This window comes from Helianthus annuus, chromosome 4 (genome assembly GCF_002127325.2).
Source record: "Helianthus annuus cultivar XRQ/B chromosome 4, HanXRQr2.0-SUNRISE, whole genome shotgun sequence".
In the NCBI taxonomy this organism is placed as follows: Eukaryota; Viridiplantae; Streptophyta; class Magnoliopsida; order Asterales; family Asteraceae; genus Helianthus; species Helianthus annuus.
In genome coordinates this window covers 58,315,921-58,337,487 of record NC_035436.2, presented here as the reverse complement: position 1 = coordinate 58,337,487, position 21,567 = coordinate 58,315,921, and the positions used below count along the sequence as shown (strand labels likewise).

The 21,567-nt window shown below is 36.6% G+C and overlaps 1 protein-coding gene across 1 annotated transcript; it reads right to left on the bottom strand.

Annotated features, from left to right (window-relative positions):
* Positions 1-18,009: 18,009 nt before the first annotated feature.
* On the bottom strand, positions 18,010-21,070 carry LOC110936654 (bidirectional sugar transporter SWEET1). Its single transcript, XM_022179069.2, has 6 exons — positions 20,906-21,070; positions 20,791-20,827; positions 20,615-20,710; positions 19,555-19,834; positions 18,465-18,584; positions 18,010-18,382 (listed from the first exon to the last, which is right to left on the bottom strand). Exons 1-6 carry the CDS (start codon positions 20,946-20,948, stop codon positions 18,176-18,178), a joined length of 783 nt encoding a protein of 260 aa, XP_022034761.1. The 5' UTR covers positions 20,949-21,070; the 3' UTR covers positions 18,010-18,175.
* Between the last annotated feature and the right edge of the window lie 497 nt (positions 21,071-21,567).

The window sequence follows — 21,567 nt, the reverse complement described above, 5'->3', positions numbered from 1 at the left end:
ATATAGTGCAACGTACATGGCAGCCAAACTCACAAGTCAACATATTTGAAATCTAAACCAATCACAAGTAAGCTTACCAACCGAGATGTGGAGATTGTGGGTGTGCAGCCGCCGAATTCGAAGGAGGAGCGAGAGAGAGATTAGGGTTTTTCTTTTGTGTAGTGTTTGCTAAATAGTTAATATGTGAAACATATTCCTTGCGTAAATATGGGCAGGAAGCTATTGGGCCATGTTGGGCTTCTTTTTGGGCCAAGAAACATAACTCAATTAGTAGAAGTTTTGGGCCAAGGGTGCATATCATTACTAGTGTGGTTACATTAGGCGACTAGAGCGGACGTTCAACTAATCTAGGCATTTAACACGTTTAACAATTTACACACGACAACTCACAACTATGTAGTCATAGTGATTCGATGTCAATTAAAAAAGTTTAACAAGTTTACGCAACAATGACATAGTGACGCCGTTTAGTGGAGTACGAACAGTAGTGATACGAGTCAAATGTCACAAGATTGAACAAGCTTGGCCTTATAAATCCTTTATCCAACAACTCCTGGAGTTGTGTAGATAATTCTTGCATCTCGGATGGTGCAAGCCGATAGGGAGCCTTGGCTACAGGAGCGACTCCTGGAACCCAGTCTATACGGAATTCGACTTGTCGTTGCGGAGGTAGTCCTGGCAGATCTTTGGGAAAAACATCAGGGAATTCCTTCACCACAGGAATGTCTTCGAGTTTCGGCTCCTCAGCCTTCTTATCTACAACGTGCGCTAGGAAAGCAACACATCCTTTCCTTAAGCACTTCTGTGCCTTCATACAACTGATGATTCGCAGAGGCGCGTCTCGTTTTTCTCCATGCACGATGAGAGTTTCATCATTCTCCAAAGGGATGCGAATGATTTTCTCATGACAAATAACTTCAGCTTTGTTCTTGGACAACCAGTCCATTCTGACCACCACGTCAAAGCTACCCAATTGAATAGGTAAGAGGTCGATGCTAAATCTTCGTTCACCAAGTTCTAATGTGCAACCTCTAACGACTTTGCTCGATTCAACAAGTTTACCATTGGCTAGTTCTATGGAATAAGGAATATCTAATCTACTAGATTCTATTCCAAGCTTACATTTAAATTCCACAGACATGAAACTATAGTCGGCACCAGTGTCAAATAATATGGATGCAAAGTGATTGTTAACGAGAAACGTACCGGTGACCATGTTAGGGTCCCCGCGTGCGTTCCTTGCTCCAATCACGAATGCTCGAGCCTGAGCGTTGTTCCCCTTTGGGCAATCTTTTATGAAATGATCCTTGCTTCCACAACTGAAGCATCCTTGGTTCTGCCCAGCTCCATTGCCATTCCTGTTACCATTGCCATTTCCATTTCCACCATTGTTTCTATCACCAGCACCGTTGCGATTTCCATTTCCGTTCCTTCCTTTTCCCCAACAGTCTTCTGTTTGATGACCCAACCTACCACATTTGTCGCATCTTGGAATGCGACAAGCTCCTTCATGATGATACTTACATTTTTGGCATTTAGGCAGGGTGCCTTGATATCCTTTGGCTGCAGTATCATTTGCCGCTGCAAAGGTTCTTGCCTCCTTAGGTGGGTTAGTGTCACGCTTCTTGTTGTTTGAACCTTTGTTGTTACGAGTTGCTTGATTCAGGTTTGCATGTTTCCTTTTCTTATCACCGGACGACTCAGCATGCGTCTCGGTCTTTTCTGTTGGGTTCAGTGATAGCTTCTTCATTCGGACAGCATCTTCAGTAAGGCTGACAGCCAGAGTCACAGCCTCAGTGATCGTTTGAGGTTTGGCCGAGGTTACCATGCTGCGAAATTCTGAGGCCAATCCCCAAATGTAGCATTCAACGCGCTTAAATTCGGGAGTCACCATGTAGGGGATCACTCTCGACAGATCGTGGAACCTTCGAGTATACCCAGTAATGTCAGCACCTTCCATGGTCAAATGCCAGAATTCAGTCTCCAACCTTTGGAGTTCAGCACGAGAGCAATACTTCTCTCTCATTTTCTCCTTCAGCTCATCCCAAGACATGCCATACGCGGCATCGTCATCCAGAGTTTGGACTTGCAAGTTCCACCAAGTCAGAGCTTCATCAACAAACAACCCAGTAGCAAAAGTGACTTGCTGATCCACGGTACACTTGCTCATACGGATAGTAGCCTCAGTCTTCTCCGTCCAGCGTACAAACGCCACTGCACCTCCAGTGCCGTCGTAGTTCAGCGGTTTGTAGTCGAGAAACTGCTTGAAAGTGCAGCCCTGAGCTGCGTTTCCTCCAGATGAATCTCCATTCCCATTGCGCCTTGCATTGCTTAGTCCTCCACTGTCTTCAGTACGGTTCGCCTCGTACTGGGCGATAGCTGCGGAGATCCTTTCTTCCAGTAGGGCGTTTAGCTCTTCAGCAGTCCTTGGCAGTGGGGGAGGAGGAGGTTGATCACGAACGTTCACAGCTCTTCTGGGTGCCATGTTCTGACAGAACACAACACAACAGGGTTAGACAATTGTTTGATATCGTCATACGAGACAGTAGTAGTATATATACACAGGCATATACCACATAAGTGACATCAAACAATCCGCCATACGTATCAATTCATACAGCAACAAGCATGCATAAATAGATAAATACTGTTGTGTCATAATATATTCACATTGGCGGTTCTTTTTGTTATACCCTAAGTTATTACTCCAAAAGAGTATTTAATAGGAAGGGTGTTCACATTTGCCCTTTTCTTGTACTGAGGGAATCTATACGTGACAAGACTTGTTGTGGTTTCTGTGCACTGAATTCCATAATTATGTATGCATCTATAATTATGTAACTCCTTGAACAGTTCGCACAGTTTGTTTCATCCTCGTATCTCTTCCTTCAGATAGGCCATTGTTTTCAGACGAAGTCACGTATACCTGTGACATTCTACTTATAGTTTATGTATATGTCAATTATGACACATAATTGAAAGTAATTCTTAATCACAAACAAGTGCTACTCCAGTGCACCCTAAGTCTCGTAGTGTCTTTTCTTGACTCTTGTAAACAGTTTCAGGTAGTGGATGTCGCGGGAAGTTTTATGTAATGAAAACTTTTTGAAAAATTGTTTTCGTGATAGGATCCTAGAGATTGTAGTCTAGACTCGAGAAGGGATCCTGGTTCACTACAATCGCAGCTCTGATACCAATCTGTCACACCCCTTTCTTAGGCAGAAGCACGAGGTGTGATCATGAAAGGTTCTCATTGCATACGAAAGGTAAACATACTACATGCTCGTAAAAATAACTTCAAATGTCAAACATTACATAACTGAAATCATAGTTTTACACAGAACGACATATTGTCTGAAAAGTCTACAACTTTATTCCAAGATAAACATAGACGACATCCGCGAGCAAGAGTAAGACCATTCGCACATCCACTTTAGTTACCTGAAATACATGTGAGTTTTGGAAAAACATCAACATAATGTTGGTGTGAATTCATGCAACTCTTGTATTGAACGTTTGTATACTTTGTATGAAAAACATGGTATGTATCTCGTATAAATCAAGTATTTATGTATGTATCTCGTATAAATCAAGTATTTTTGTATGTATCTAGGCTGTTAATGGGTTGCAAGGCCATTAACATATGACACGACATAGGAAGCAACCAAACCATAGGCATTTTTCTAGTTGTCGATTCACGACTGAGACACAAAAGCACTACTCGGTACTCGTTCTCACCAAGAGTGTGGCTACCCGAAAACCCGTTAGATCTAACCTTTTGTTTTGCGGTGTAGGTATATTGTTGATTAATGGTGCTTATGGTACCATATTCGTGACACGATTTCTCATATCATATCTCGTATCATATCTCGCATCATTCCTTAAACGCATCATACTTGGTACTAGTTATCACCAAGAGTGCTTCTTGTTTTTGTATCCATCATACCATTTGTAAACATTGTAATATTTGTAACATGTATTTCACCCCCGAAGTTATAAAACTGAAAACAGTTAAAAGAAAAGGGGGAGCATGAACTCACAACTTTGCGTTCCTGCGTCGTAAACTTCACCGGATTTGCTTATTTAGCGTCGTGACCTAAACGTGTTTTATTAACGTTAGTCACTAGACTTGTATCGCACAAGTACAAGTCACTATCTTTTGTATATTTGTTCTTGTGTTAAAAATAATTTATATTTTAACTATGTATCTTACTTATATTATTTTCTCAAAAATAAATATAAGTATCTTGTATTTTTCACCCGAGTTATGTATTTTGTCCAAAACTTCATTTCATGTTCATAACTTGTCCAAGTTATTTATTCTATCAAGTAATATATTTTCATAAATATATTCTCTTGTATTTGTCTAAGTGCGTTGTATGTGTATTTTTTTTGTATTTCTACTCCTTGGGAGTACTTAGTATATTTTCAAGTCCTAATACACTATCACGTATAATATATACTACATACACCTAGCACAAAATTTGGTGATCAATATATATATATATTTTCTCCAAAATATATACATACTTAATATCAATTTTAATCTTGAAGAAATCATCATTTCTTATAAAAAAAATTTGGGAAACCTTGGTAAATGTTTTTAGATACATTTTTAGGGAATAAGTTTCTCAAAAACTTATATTTTTCTAAGTGTCAAAATTTATAAAAATTTTGACATGGTTTCCCCTAAAAATGGAGGTTTGCCATGTTTTTCAAACATGTGTTTATTTTCTTTTAAATCATCATCAAGCATCAACAACTCATTCAACGCTTATTGAGTGTCAAAATCAAGTAAATTTCACTACATCATGAACTTGGAGCTTTGTAAAAACTTATAGTAACTTACCATGTTATTTAGTAGGTTTAGTTACCCTTAAAAACATAGTTATTTGTTTGTAAATCACTTTACTTAAAGATTTAGTCATTTACAACTTGTAAGATGATTTTTCTAAAAATATTTCTCTTGTATTTTTCTTGTTAAAATATGTTTCTAGTCTTCTTTAAACACTAAAGATATGACTAGTTTATTTAGAAATCACAACTTTGTAAATCTCATAAATAAACTTGGTTTCTTGGAAAAATTATTTTTGAAATCATTTATTTACAAGATTTGTATTTTGTTTGAATCATTTTTACATATGAAGATCACTTTCATTATTCAAGTTCATGGAGACATAAAATATGATGATCTTGGTCTTTCACAAGATCACCACTTTAACTTACTAGATCATGTGTTTAATCACAATCTAGTAGTTTCCATATGATGTCTAGCATCACTAACACTAATAATCAATTAACAAAAACAAATCAACATATTCAACATGTATTCTTATATTTTTAAGCTTATGTTGAAGATTCATGTTCATATTCTTTAGTGTTTTTGTGTTTAACAATATATACCATCTTTTAACCATCAAGATATGAAGTAATAAGAGACTATGAGGGCTCACCACTAGCAACAAGGCTAGGGAAGATTACTAGAACTTGAAGATGACAAAAATGAAGGATAATAGCAAATGAAGAAGGTCCTTCAAGATCCGCAAGCTCCACACCTCTTAACTTAGCTCCTAACACCTTGTGTGCACCTTGGAATGGAAGGATGTTGGATGAAAATGGTGGTAGTATGATGGTGGATGGAGGCCGTGAGTGGGGAGGCAAGGGAAGAGGTGGTTGTGTTGTGAAGAAGATAAAGTGAGTGGTTATATTTATAGTGCACTCAAGATCTTCCATATCTTATGTGATCTTACCATATCTTATGTGATCTTACAATATCCAAATAATATCAAAATAAATCCAAGTGAATCTAAGCAAGATCACATGATATCTTGGCAATATTTTGGTGGGGGCCACCCCTTTATAACCATGAACAAGATGGGGGGCAAAGTGTAACTTCAATTTACTAATTATATAAACAAGTTAGCTTTCATGTGTAATTTTTAAGGACTTGTTGTGTTATTATGTTATAGGAGGTGTTATGGTGTTCGGGGACCATAACTAGCTCAGAAATATTAAAACAATGCTTCTAGTAATATTTTGATGTTCCGGGTAATGTCCGGTTGTTCGGTTAGATACCGGTTTGTTAAAGTGCTAAATTTCACCATTTAGTGTCCTTTAAGTATCCTTTTGTAATCCTTTCAATTCCCGACACTTAGGGAAATATTCTGGACCATTTAGTCATGTTTTTGTGTGGTAATATCTTGCTATATTGCTGAATTATATAAAATTCAGCTTTTAAAGTGTATTTCGGGTGCTTTTTAGTGCGTATTTTAGCTTCCGGAAAGTCTATATATAAACCCTTGTATGTACTATTGGGTTTTAATGTATTCTTGTCGTTGGACCTACACCTAGGCTCCAATTCTATTGTCTAACTGCTTTATGCAGAATTGTTGACATAATGTGTCTTACCGGTGAGTTTACTAGTATTTCTGACGCAACGCTGTTCATTAATGCATAAAGTAATTCTTGTAGTATCAAACGTGCATGAATTCACTTGTATAGTATGTAATCAGACAATGTTGACATTTAAGCACATAATTGCAGTCATCAAGTATTAATTAAGTTGTACGAAAATTACCGGTTTTGTGCCAGTTGTCACAAAAACGTCTTGCTAGAATGTTTCATGAAAACAGAGAAATGACGCCTCAAACAAGGAAAAACCTAGTTTAACCAAAATATTTGAACGTACACATAAAGGGACCAAAGGACATGCACATCTTGATACATATGATGACACTCAAAGGAAATTGTAAGTTCTTTCTAGGTTTTCTTTGTGTTTTAAGAATTTTGTATGAAGAATCCTGCATGTGATGACTTTTTAAAGGTCAATTGCTTATTCTTGTTTTTGTGTTGACTTTCAATAAGTAACATGTATTACTGGTCTATTGGCTGCTATTTCTTTATAATATTTTCTAATTCTTGTTTGAAGGAACAAGTGAAGAACCACAAAATTCCAGAAGATAGAAGTACTTTGATCGATCCTTTTATGCTTGTAATGAACAAGGAGCACGATGGCTACCTTTGACTTTATGACATAGTTGTTACTAAAAAGATATGAAAAAAACGAATGGTGGTGAAGAACCATACATGACTTCAATTGGTATTGTATAATTATTCAAAGCAAGCCTTGAAGTTGAAATGCAAAAAGAAATTGAAGAGGACCATCAAAGGAAAAAAAGTTGAACTATACCTATCGATTTTGATAGCCAGCAAAACTTGAGGCTACAATTCCCAATATTGTGAAAAGGCTACATATCGAGTACTTTGTTTAGAATGCTAGAGACGAGTATGAGGTTTTCATTACTTTTTTAGCATTGTAATTGACAACTTTATTTTGATTACATTGTTATTTTGAGTTTTGACATATGTTAAATTAAAATATAAGATTATCTATTATATTTATGTTATCATTGTGTTGTTGTAATTGAGAAACTATTGTATATTAATATGTCACACCCCAACCGATGGCGGAATCATTGGAACGTGGCACTGAGCGAAACAGATTGTCCAGAAGTTTCCATAACAACTATAATTACCAATTATTTAAAGCAACACGTCCCATACCATGTCATAAAAGATAACATAGTTATTACAGACAAAATCTAGTCGAATTGTCCTGTTCCAACAACTCAGATTTCATAATACAAACAATTGTTTATTTGTTTCTAGACCTTTCCTAGCCTCGATTTCACAGCAAGCAAAGTATATAAGCATCCTAAGCACCTGTCACATACGTTAAAGTATAAGTCAATACACATAGTGTAAAGGTGAGCATACAAGTTTAATAGATATAATAGAGTTCGAAATCGTTACGCACAACCAGCACGTACACAGTGTAAAATGAGGCATGTTAGTTATCTACATGAACCTATCGATACCAATGACTGTGGGTTGACTGCCCAAGGCAGTTCGTAATGCATGATCACCACTGTGATCAATGTATTTAATTGTCCTTAACAACCCCTGAGTGAACAGGTGCTGAGTCCAAACTAATAGTACTATCGTTGCTAAGGCAGGTAGACAACATTCCATGTGTAAACATAACAAACAAGCATTCATGAAGTCATGTATAACATGCGGTAACGGTTAGCGTTTAAAGTATTGCGTAGTGTGTTCGATGTGATTTAGAATAAGTAACGTATGTAACACCCAAAAGTGCGTAAAGCAAAAAGGGATCGAGTATACTCACAACGATGATGGATTGAAGGGAGCGCTTAGAATGAGATTAGCCTGATCAGAACGATAGCATAACGATAAGCGATACGTAAATGGGTGAGAAGTGTCAATGAGTCGGACAACACTCCGATCGGATGGCAATCCGATCGGGTAGCCGGTCGATCGGGTGACAATCCGCTCGGATAGTCATCCGATCGGGTGACCTTTCGAGTGGATTATTTCTTCGCTTGGGAAGGATGTGTTTGTGTATGATGGCTTGACTTTTGAGGTTTTTGTTGTAGTATTTTGAAAACACAGAAGTATCTCTACCGTTCAGGTCGATCGATCGAACGATTGTTCGATCGGGCGACAATCCGGTAGGTTGGACACTTAGTGAGAACAAGTTCACAGCAGTTTGTCACTCGATCGGATTGTAGTCCGATCGGGTGGCAGTCCTCTTGTATTGAACATGTTTGAAAATTGTTTAAGTGTTGAGGTTTAAACATCACATAGTCGAGTGGTAATCCAATCGGGTGACAATCCGATCGGACAACATTTCGTTCAACGTTCAAGCCTTAAAGGTTGAAATAAAAGTTAAGTGTGGGACCCAAGGTGCAAGCCGATCGGGTGGCAATCCGATCGGACAGCAGTCCGATCGGGCGACACTCCGCCCTAGTCGGCCTGATCGTCTTACACTTGGTTGTTTTTGATGGTTTGTCGTTTTATCAAAATGATTTGATAACGTGCTGAACAACATAAACCTCATCCATACTTGATAATCTGATCGGACAGGAACCACCCAAATCCGACCAGTTAACTGTTCGAGACGGTGTTTCATGTTTAACCCGAAATTGGTAATCTCATGGATAGAATCCAGATCTTGAACCAACACTTCGACAAGAAAGAGTAAAAGATCAGAACAAGTTCCGATTCTATTGGTTTTGAGTGCATTGAGTGTAAAAGAGTTGAAAGAAAGTTGGAAAACCATCCTTCAATCCTTTTCACCTTGAATATGTTCAGATCTATGAAAGATCCTTGTTTATTTGTGTGGAAATCGCTCAGATCTAAGTTGTTCTTGGTGGATTGAGACCAAAACATTAAGTTCATAAGAACACCATGATGACATCATCCTAGAACACCTCAAATCTAGTGATTTCACGGTTAAAAGTTAAGATTCAAAAGATAGAAAGGTGTAGGAGTGCGTGTAGATTAAGAAAGTACAAGATTTAGGATGAGATCTTACTGGAATCACGAGAAATCGGAGAAAAGGTGAGCAAAAGCGCTGGTCGGACGAGAGAGTGCAGAAAAGGTAAGTTTGTGATGTTGACAGGGGTATTTATAGGGTTTCCATAAAAGGAAGGGGGGGAGAGGGCTGGTCGATCGAGTGGCATCCCTGGTCGGGTGGCAGCTCGATCGAGTTGCACCTTGATCGGGTGGCAGTTCGGTCGGCTGGCCACTCGATTGGAGTGCGCGACGCGATAAGTTTTGCGATTTCGATTCGTGTGATGAGTGTTGCGATAGAGTTCCTATTCAAATTACTTTCAATCCAAACTACTATATCTAACAGACTAATATACAATCATTCTAAATAACTTGCGTTTAGCATTTGCGATTCGATTGCGATAGCGTTTCGATTAATCATCACAACATAACCATAAATAAACATGCACAAGTAACACATAAGAGGCACACACACGTAAAACAATAACCAGAACACATAATTCGAATTGCGAGCGCGATTGCGATAAGCGTTTAAGCGATAAAACATGCGATAAACATCAATAAAAACCTCGATTATTAATAGATACTCCACATAATACAACTAACGCAAACATTTAAAAGATTAACTATGAGTCAAAGAAGTCAAAACAGGAATTGAACAAGGAGTGACAGATCGCAATTAGCAATCTTTTCTTCCTTTGACTTCAATCTTGACTTTGACTTTGACTTTCGAAACACGGGGTGTTACAGCCTCCCCTTGTTTAGGGAATTTCGTCCCGAAATTAGGCTTCAGCCTTAACAAACAACTGCGGGTACTTCGCCTTCATGTCGCTTTCAAGTTCCCAAGTGAACTCTACGCCTCGTTTGCCTTCCCATCGAACCTTCACAATGGGTATGCGCAAGCGTCTGAGCTGCTTGGTTTGGCGATCCATGATTTCGACAGGCTTCTCCACGAAGTTTAGTGTTTCGTTTATTTGGAGATCTTCCAGAGGTACAAACAGATCATGCTCAGCCAAGCATTTTCTGAGGTTAGACACATGGAAAGTCGGGTGGACGCTGCTAAGTTCCTCTGGTAGTTCGAGTCTGTATGCCATTTTTCTGATCCTTTCCAGAATCTTAAAGGGTCCAACGTATCGAGGCGCGAGTTTCCCTTTCTTGCCGAATCTGACCACACCCTTGCAAGGTGATACCTTTAGGAGTACATGGTCGCCAACGTCAAATTCAAGGGGCTTGCGTTTAAAAGAATTTGTGTTTTATTATAAAAATATTCGGATATTACAATAACTTTATTTTAAAAGAATTTGTGTTTTAGTTATACTTTATATAAAAAGTAATTTATCTTGTCATTATTATTTACTTTTTAAAAATATTAAAATAATAATTTTTATAATATTAATTTAAAACTATTTTTTATATATGTTTATATATATATAAATATATAATTATTAACAAATAATTATGTTTTTACAAAAAAAACTATATATATAATAACATTTTGCACAAATCAAACTTTATGTTATACATATTTTTTTTTGCACAAATCAACCTTTATGTTAGAAAAGACCATAGTACCCTCACATGCAAAGCATGTGAGGTAACTTAACTGAGTTCATGGATGACGTTAATTGTAAAGGTTATAGAATTTTACAAAATATGAACATAAAGGTTGGGTTTTGCCGATTTCATAGTGAAAGGTATGAAGTGCAGTTTAGATATAATATAAAAGTTGATTTATGCAATTTAGTCATAAAAAAATTAGTGCTACAAACAATAATGCTATAAAGAGTTGCATTCGATTGTTAAAAAAGTTGCATTTATTGTAACTCATATGATAAAAAGTGTTGCATTTGATGTAAAAAAGGTTGCATTTTAGTCTAACAAAGGTTGCATTTGATTGTTAGAAAAGTTGCATTAACATGTAAAAAAGGCTGGATTAGCATTTAAAAAGGTTGCATTTGAAAAGTAAATATAACCCGTTAAAAAAGGTTGCATTATCTAGCAAAAAGGTTCCATTAGGTCTAATGCAACTCTAGATAAAAGGTTGCATTAGGCCTAATGCAACATTTTCAATACCTAAGGCAACATTTTAGTGGGGTTGCAATAGTTTCATTTTCTTGTAGTGCGCTATCGGTTGAGATGTGATAGCTAGCTCATGATCAGGTAGGTCAAGATTGAGGGCCCAACATCTTTATCTCTCTCCTCTACCTTTACGGTGACAAGTACCCTCAAACCCCTACCCCTACCCTCTACCACTCCACCCGAACACCCGGGTACCCTCATTTATTATAGAACACAAATAACAAACTTGTGTTGTAGTGGGAAAAAAGAACCTCTGAGATAAAACAAATGTCTTATTTGAGTAAGCACTCTTGCAATTTAAAATACATTAATTGGTCACTTTGAATTTATATTTACATAAAACATTTGAAGAATGGACACAAACTCATACAGAGATAACCTAGGATGAACAAATATCATGAGGGTAAATCATTTCATTCTTATTTAGGACATATCAAATTTATGAAGACTAGAGTCACACATATATCCTGAAAAAACCATCTTTTATAGATGGATGTATATCTTTGTGTGACAACTCATTTAAATAGGTCATCCATTCAAAACATGTACGGTGCTGCCAAAGTTATATTATGTTGTTCACACAGGTCTTTATTTGTCAATGTCATGTCACCGTGGAGATATTGTTAACATCTAAGGAGACATTCTAATTTTTTATGGGTGCTACTTTCTACACCTCCTATCTACTTTTTTCACCCCCTTCCTCTCACATACTTACAGGTGGGGCCTGCGTGGGACCGACAGTTTTCCTCTCACAAGTGGGGTATAATCAGGAAGAGGGGGGGGGGTGTGTATAGAATTAGCCTTTTGTATATGATCTGGATTTTCCCAATAACAAATTGCATGTAGAAACTTTATAACTATTTAGGATCATAAACTCAAAAACTTTAGATAACAAATAGCATGTAGAAACATTATAACTATTTAGGATCATAAACTCAAAAACTTTAGATATTTAGGATTATCAACGATACATAAATCAACACTTAAATCCTCCCCGTGTAGTACACCCATAATTCAATTGAGCACTATAAACAATATAGGAATGCAATATGACATATTTAGCATCTGCATGAAGGTCATCGACTCATCGTGGAAGTAGAAGTTTTCTACACTTGTCACCCACCTTTCTTATCCACCCGATCTATGCGAGTTGTGTTTCTAGAATGACGAAAGATGAAGTCACAAACCCCTCAATGAGTGTACTAGGTGGCATGTATCATGTATATATTCTTCTCGAAAAGTGTCATGATAGTCAATCGATGACATAATAGACTTTGAATGATAATCCATGTCCTCCTCCGGAATGAAATAAACAAATTTGTTCGAGATTCCAAATTGTCTATTGAAGGACCTGGTCACCTGGATAATCTATTAAAAAGTTATGTGTGATTGTTTAATTATCTGTATACATTGGCAGATACATAAAAGAGTAAATTACCAAAATCGTCCTTAAGGTTTAGGCATATTTGTCAGTTTCATCCAAAACAATTTTTTTGTACCATATTGTCCTTCACTTTTGAGACTTTTTGTCATTTTCATTCAAACATCTAATTTGATTTGTTTTTTCTATCAGACACTGCTAGTTTGCTACTAATCACGCATCCATTTAATTTGATATTAATATAAAGAAAGTATGATATAAGAATAAAAGAAGTAAATACTAGACAACAAAACACTAGATTACATGGCTAAAACATTCAACTTTTTGAAACACGCCCGACCAAAATAGATTTTCTCTTTAAAGAATTTTCGTTTTTCTTCCTCGTGACTTTCAATCAACACTAAATTCCAAAAATTTTCTGCATAACTAATTAGTGTTTCAACATTCAAGAACATGGTATTCATCCATGTCATGTAGAGTCCGAAGTCTTGTAATCTAGTTATGGGCCAATTACTTGGTTTAAATCTCAATGGCATACTTAGTGTTCTAAAAAACCTCACATTCCATGGTGACTCGACTTCATAAAAAAAGGTGTTGCTTAGAAACCCCATTTATATTATTGCATATAATACTAAAATGATACATAAGTTTGAATTATTATTTTTGAATATGATTATGCAAGTCTTGGTTTTATCAATATATTATATAATATTATAATATATCATACTAAAATGATACGTAATTTTTGATAGGGCAGACAAATCGTGTCTTAGCGAATTTAACAGTTCTTTGACGACACGAACAACAGAAATTCTAAAGATGAATACGACTTGTTTAACTACTTTATATTCAGTGTCTATACCACAATTTTATGTTTTATGTACTAAGAAGGAGAAATGATGGATTATAACATTCTAATTTTAATTATTTAAAAAAAAAAGTGAAAAATCAAACGATGTACTTTTCAGTAAATAGATTCTAATCGTATCTTATACAGGTTACCTATTGTCCACCGTAATTTTCAATTATTTGAATATGATTATGCAAGTCTTGGTTTTATAAATTGTTCGGGTAATTTTTTTCGTCCTTTATCTTTGTGTGTGCATTTTTTTGGTATTTTACAAATTATATTTGAATAAGTGATTGTGGGTTTAATTTTTAGTTTTGGCAAAAAATCAAAGAATAAGTATACATGGAATGGCATAACTCCATGCGGAACTCCCTCGTTTAAATGAAGGGTATAATCGTTATTTTATGCCTGAACTCCATAAGGAACTTCATTATTTAAATGAGGAAAACGACAAAAAGGACAGTAATTTCTAACCCAGTTTACCAATTGGATAGAAATGACAACAAAAACGAAACCTCAGGGACCTAAGTACAAAAAGGTTCAGTTTTGGACTAAAGTGGCAAAAGTGACATAAACTCAGAGACCATTTTAGCATTTTACTCTATTATATATAATACTAAAACGACAAACAAATTTCAATAGAGCAAACAAATCGTGTCTTAGTGGGTTTAACAGATCTTTGACAATACGAACAACAAAAATTCTAAAGATACGACTTGTTTAACTACCTTATATCCAATGTTTATAATACAGTTGTATTTTTATACACCAAGAAGCAGAAATGACGGATCATAACCTTCTAATTTCAGTTATTTTTAAAAGGTGAAAAATCACATGGTGTACTTTATAGCAAACACGTATAATCGTGTCTTATATAAGTTACCTATTGTCATCCCTAATTTTCAATTATTTGAATATGAATATGAATATGAATATGAATATGCAAGTCTTGGTTTTGTTAATGCGTACTAGTTGTATTTTCTAATCTCTTTACTCTTCGCACTTTACTCGAATTATTTTTTTAACCAATTTACATTTTATCCCTGAACTTCTATAATGTTTGTTTTTATTGTTGTTTTGACATGAACTTACTTATTTTTATCGTCTTTTCGACGTTAAATTTTTTTAACGGTACGAATACTAATGTACAAGTGGTCGAAACCTAACCTTACATATTTTACACCGTATCTACATCCGTGTAGAAAAATCATGGTAAGCTTACTAAGCACAACACAACATATAAAAGAAGGGAGATTACAATTGTGTGGGTGTGCTAATGTGGATCGGGTGCTTTCGCTAATGTACACGGTTTTTTTAATCGCTTTTTGAATTACCCTTCGCAAATCACTCAAGTTATATATATTTTTTCTTTTTCTTAAACCGATTTATATTTATATCCCGAAACTTCTATAATGTTTATTTTTATCGTTGTTTTGACATAAGCTTGCTCATTTTTTATCGTTTTTTAAGGGGTGAATACTAATATACAAGTAGTCGAAACCTAGCTTTATATTTTCTACTGTACCTACGCCCCCACAGAAAAATCGTTACCCGCTACAAAAGCGTACTTACTCAGAATCCAAATCTAGGTTTAGCTTAGATCACCCGCGGTGGGGCGTTTTTGGGCATGGATTGGGCCAAAACCCCCCCAAAATCACCCAGCACACCGCCCCCTTGCTTGGGCGTGGCCATTAAAACGTCGAATGAAAAATTGAATGGCCAATAAAAATCCCCAATTCATCCATCATAATATTATTTGTTTTATTTTTTTAAAAAGATAATAACTGTGATTTATTGTTGGGATATTACGGGACATTATACCACTACACCCTTTTTAACTTTAAGGGTGTAAAGAGTGGTTAAACACTTGAGAGTGACAAACTAAAAAATCAACTAATCAGAGTGCGTCACGTCAATTCAGTGAAAAATGTTTAAACTTTGCCGAAAAGTGTTGACAATGGTTAGACACTTGGTGAGGTGGTAAACTTTTTATATAAAAAAAAGAAAAAATGCGTGATTGTTTGAGAGATGACATGGACCCCACCCCACACTACCCTCTCTCTCTCATACCCTCCCTCTCTCTCTCCTCCAATCATCTCCCCGCACGACAACCTTTCCCCGCATTGGCAACCTTCACCGAGCGGCAAACCCACTGGCGACAGTGTTACCGCACGGCAAAGGCAGTTTGCCGAGTGAGTTTGTCGTCCACTCCGTATACCCTAAGCCTCATAATACTCTTTTGCCGACTAAAAGGACATATATGCTTGAACTTAAAGCCCACTACATGCTGGCTAAATTCCAAACACTAATTTTGAAATGAGAACCGAATCAACAAGACATCGGGTAGTGTGAACCTGCAGTTGTCCTGCTCTTGTCTCCGTCTACACTTTATTTACAAACCCATGCCACCCTCATACAAATTTTTGAGTTCCACTCGATAATTATTTAATGATTTATAAAGAAAATAAATTAAGCCTCTCACTATTCCCACACTTCTAAAAGAGGACCCGTGGCATTCTTGTGATGAGGCCTTGGGTTTTACGGGTTCAAAAGTGATACACCGACAATCGTCGTAAGTGGGTTGATCAGGGCTCGATGGAATTTTTGGGTGTTCATCTGGCATGTGGCAAGATGTGGTTGGTGGAATGAAGCGTGGGAAATTTATTGGGATGTAGGGGCAGGTTCAAGTAATGAACTAGGACACCGTCAGAACTAATTTGATCTTGTGGAGCTTCAATTGATGGATATGAGATGTTATAAACTTATAATGGGATTGGTTGATGGTAAGAGTTCAAACTTTAGAGATAGAGAGTACCCGATATAGATACGTATATCCGTTATGTATACATGACTCCATTAGGCTATAGGGTGTGGTCATGACCCTCATGATCACCATGACCCTCCACATCAGCGCCATGTCACATACTTTTAATCCATCATCCAAAACCACTACCCTAAGGGTGTGGTCATGACTCAAACCATTATTATATTACTTTAATTTATTTTTGTGAAAAAGAAAGAAAATATTAAATATGGAAAGTAGGCTCATGGTTGCCATGGTTTAATCCATGGGAATCATGGTGGATGAGACAAGGGAGTGGTGTAGCAATTCATTAATGATCCTACATGTCGATTAATGACCCAACCATGTCCCTCACACCCTATAGTCTTATCGTATATCATATTTTGTTGATATATTCTACTTTCTACGTGTTAAAATACATGTCTTAAAATAAGTAGTTCAATCATTATAGCTTTGTCTAGGCGGCAGATATTTTTTCCTCATGGCAAGTTGTATTGATATAGCTAGTATGTCTCACAGAGTAAACAATATATAGATTTAAAAATTGAATTATTAGGCTATGTGAGTTAGCCACTAAGAAACAAAAATTCTTTACGTAAGTTTTATAGGGGTGTTAAAAGTATCGTGTTCGCAGGTTGACGGTTCAACCAAACCTGAACCCATGCACGACCTGAACCCATGCACGACCCGAACCCGAAAACATGTCATATATATGAACCCGGACACGACTCGAACATTCGTGATTTTACCCGAACACGACCTATTCAACTCGATTTTTTTATTTTTATTTTTTTCACAAATTAATATATTAAAACTAAAATTTAATACAAAAAAACACAAATGTATATAATACAATTACATTAATCTATAAAAATTTGATGTCAACATATTTTTTTAAGTTGTAATTATGATTTATGACATAAAATACACACCCAATTTAATTTATGAGATAAACACATTGTCAAAAAAAATATATATAATATAAATGGACTAAATGGGTCAACCTGCCAACACTAGTACACAAACAGTTAAGTAATGCGGTGAAATTGGATTGAAAATGCGGTGCTGGAGCCGCATTAATAATATGGGCACCATTTAATCCCTTCTTTGAAGGTGCGGTTATTTGAACCACATCAAATAACAGTCCAGAACCGCACCTCCTAATTGATTTTGAGTCCTGCTAATTGAATATTCAACCAATGGTAACCCTCCATATGCAACCCGACTCGTTTAGCTAAACGGGTTCACGGGTTTAACCTGAAACTGACCCGAACCTAGATGAATTTCGTGTTAGATTTGTGTCAACAGTTCACCTTAGGTTTTTAGAACATGACCGGCTGGTCGGATCGAAGATTGACAACATAACCAATCAGGTCCGGTTTGGTTGGATCGTGAACTATCTAGGATGTGCGAGTGTTAAAGAAACATAATTGCTCTATGAAAGTTTTCAGAACCCGACCGGTGATGGTCGGGTCGAAAACCAACAACATAACCGATTTAATCCGGTATGGTCGAATTATGAACTTTCGATCAGTCCCTTATGAACATAAATATTGACATAGAGCAGGTTTAAATAACTTGCATAAATTTTTGCGTTGCAACAAATATGATGATGAAGCAATCTTCACCCCCAACGGCCCCCTTAACATAAAATAACATTTAAAACCACAGGAATAATAAGATAACTCTACAATCCATCGTTTGCCGTTGGTAACACCGCTATGGTTTTCCCTCTCTCCAGGTGTTCGTTCCCGTTACGCAACCCCATCTCCATAGTTGAACCGCCGTCTTTTGTCGCTGCGGGCTTTCCACCCTTTTCGCCCTTGTTATTTCTGTATATTGCATACAGAATCAGCTGTAGTGCTCCCAATACGCTTCCGAATCCGTTGCATACCTTCAATTTGTTTTGAATAAGTTAATACAGTAAAAAAATGTCCGTGTGCAAATGGTGATTAAGGTGAAGATGGAAGGCTTACGTAGACGAAAGGGTCGTTTCCGAGGAGACCGAATATGAACCATGAAGTACCACACAAGAATACGAATAGAGATAGGAAAAACGGCATGAATTCCACGCTCTTCGTCCTGATCACTGTCCTCTGCAAGTTCCATAGATAATTAGGACTGTTCTAAAAGCTCACGGCTTGAAAATGGCTCAACTTATGAACTAGCCGAGCTGAGACGAGCCAACATAAGCTTGCTCGTGAAGTGGCTTGTTGACTAGTTTGTTTAAATTGAAGTCCATTAGTTATAAAATTATAGTTTTAAATTTTGCGTATGTTAATAATATTATTTGTTTTTGTTTTCTTATATTCGGACGAAGTGAAAACTCCTACGACTTGTGAGAACTTAGAGAACTCGGCCTTCCTGTGTGAGTTTTGCCCCTCATTTTTTTCACATCCTAACTTAAAATGTTATAAAGACGGCCGTAAAAATAAAAACGAAAGTGGTGTTTTCAGCCCTTTACAACAACTGTAAAAATTACGGATGCTGTAATTGAAAAAAAAAGCTTGTTTTTTTTTTTGAAAAGTTGATTTTTTTTTTTTGGATTTTTGGTAAAAATTTTTTGGAAAAATCCTTTCGTAAGGCCAGTTCTCTAAGCTTCACAACTCGTATAAGTTTTCATTTTACCCTAATCCTATATAGATATATGTAACAAGTACAAAATTCGATCGAAAAGTTCAAACATAAACGAGTTGGCTCGAGCTTCAGGCGAGTCAAGCCCGAGCCAAAAATTGCTTGCTTGTCAATTGACTCGCTAACTCGTTTAATTTCAATCTAAAATTCTAATGATAAACGATTTATCTCAAACTTTTGACGAGCTGAACCCGAACCAAACCAAAGTAACCTCACTCGTCAGCTGGCAGCTTGTCTCTGTCTAAATTTGAAGCCTAGATTTATATTTATGACGCGTGTAACATCACCTTGTTTGATACATACACACATAAATGCGTATTAAATATAAAATTGTAATAATAAATGAGACTCACGAGCCTAGCCAAGCTCAAAGCAACAAAAATTGTTAAGATATACCATTTGTAACTAGACATAAGTTGGGGATAAAATTACCATGATTGAGAGGGGTGAGCCATACATGATAACCGAGAACACGGCAGCCGCGAACCCGCAGAAGTAGCGTCGGGTCTTGCCGTGAAGAGCGGCAACAGAAACAACAGCGACGGTGGAGAAGGCGGCGAGGACGAAGATAGCCAACCCGAACACCTTCGCCTTCTCCTTCTTCGGTGCATATATAAGAAAAATCAACACGTAAACAGCCTCAATTGCGGCCCCAGTGCCGTTGATAACCGTCACCAGTGTGTTGTTTTCCGATATGAATGGCAATCCATACCTAACCATACATCATTTAGTCAGTTACAGATCACGTGAACAATAGTTAAATGATTCTTTGAGCTGATTTTACACAAAAAAAAAAAAAGTTATGTCTCATAAAATTTAGCTCATAAAAGTTACCCTACTTTCAAATTATTAATTTTTCATGTTATGAATTTACATCGAGATAGTTGGTAAACAGATAAAAAGCTGCGCGGCTACCCCTAACGAAGATAAACCTTTCCCAAGAGATAAAAAAGTTCAGGAGATCTGCCTCTAAAAATGTCTTTTTTTTTGTTTTTAAAGGCGAACCTAGAAATGCGAGAAAAAAACCGGTTTTACCAGAAAAGAGACCTCAACTACAACCCGTAGGTTTCTAACTGGTTTATAATCCTTTCATTTGAAACTGGCTCAACCTGAACCGAACCAGTAAAAAACTGGTCTAAACTGCTTAAAACCGGTAAAAATCCTTATACAACAAGGGTGTTAATATTTTCAAAGCGCTCCCTTTATCTCTGTGAAAATATTAACACCCTTTTTTACACACTGGTTTTAAGCAGTTTTGACCAGTTTATTTTTTTCTTTTACTTCTGAGATAGAGTGAAAAAGTGTGGAAGTAAGATTTTGGGACTTGAAAATAAAATGACCCTAAAAAAAAAACCAACAAAACCGGAACAGTTTAAAACTCAACCCGATTTGTAACTTTTTCGTTAAATAACCCAACCCGGTTTAAGGTTTGAACCCGATTTATGCACCTCTCTCTATATCAAGTAATTTAGAGAGAGAGAATACAATATACCAAGCAGAGAGTAAGCAGTTAAGCAAGGTCATGGGGTACGGAATCCCTGAGAATTCTTCTGTTGATTTGTTCTTCAAAATCCGCCTAAACGTAATCCTGTAAAAAAAAAAAAAAGTTAATGGGTGTGTATGAACAAGATGGTAGAAAAATTGTTTGAAATTTGTTGAAATGGTTACGTTGGTGCTAAAAAGAGGAAGAGTCCGGTTGCATCTCCTGTTAAAAAGTGTGAAATTCATGAGTAAAAATGGAAGAAATTATGAGGAAGATATATGAAAGTTGAAGAACACGCACCAAAAACACCGAAAACTGTGTGTAGGATAGAAACAATTCCCATTGTTGTATGGATTGAAAGAAGAAGATGGTGTAGAGGTTGTTAATAAAATGGAATAGTGTAGACCATGTGTAACTTTGATTTCAGCTGGTTATGGAGAGAGATTGTGTAAGGTGCAAAGAGGGTGTGAGGGATTTTATAGAAAAATATCATATAGAGATAAAAATAATATGTATATACATATATTGTGTTAGATAATCGTTTGGGATGGATATTGGACAATGATGGTGACAAACCCATTGAGGGGGGTTCGATCCTGAGCCGCACCCTGGTTTTCATCCGGCTGTTACTTCAGCGAGGCATCTCGTGTGGAGGCAGTAAGGTTTTTAGGGGAACGTCGTAACCAAGTCTGACCAACCCAGCGGAGGCCCGGTGAAGACATCGTAGTCTAGACAGATCTTGGTTAGGGCCGCCGTTTAGGCGGTGTGACATTGGGTCACTCAAAAAGAAAGTCACCATTCAAAAAAAGTCCAAGAAGTATGAGAAGTTATAAGAGGCGTCATGTATTTGAAGATAAAAATGCATCCATAGTTTATCACGCTTTATAAAAAAATTCTTTTAAAATATATAAAAATGCAATGCTTAAATTAAAGATTAAAATGCTTAAATTTATGGTATATTA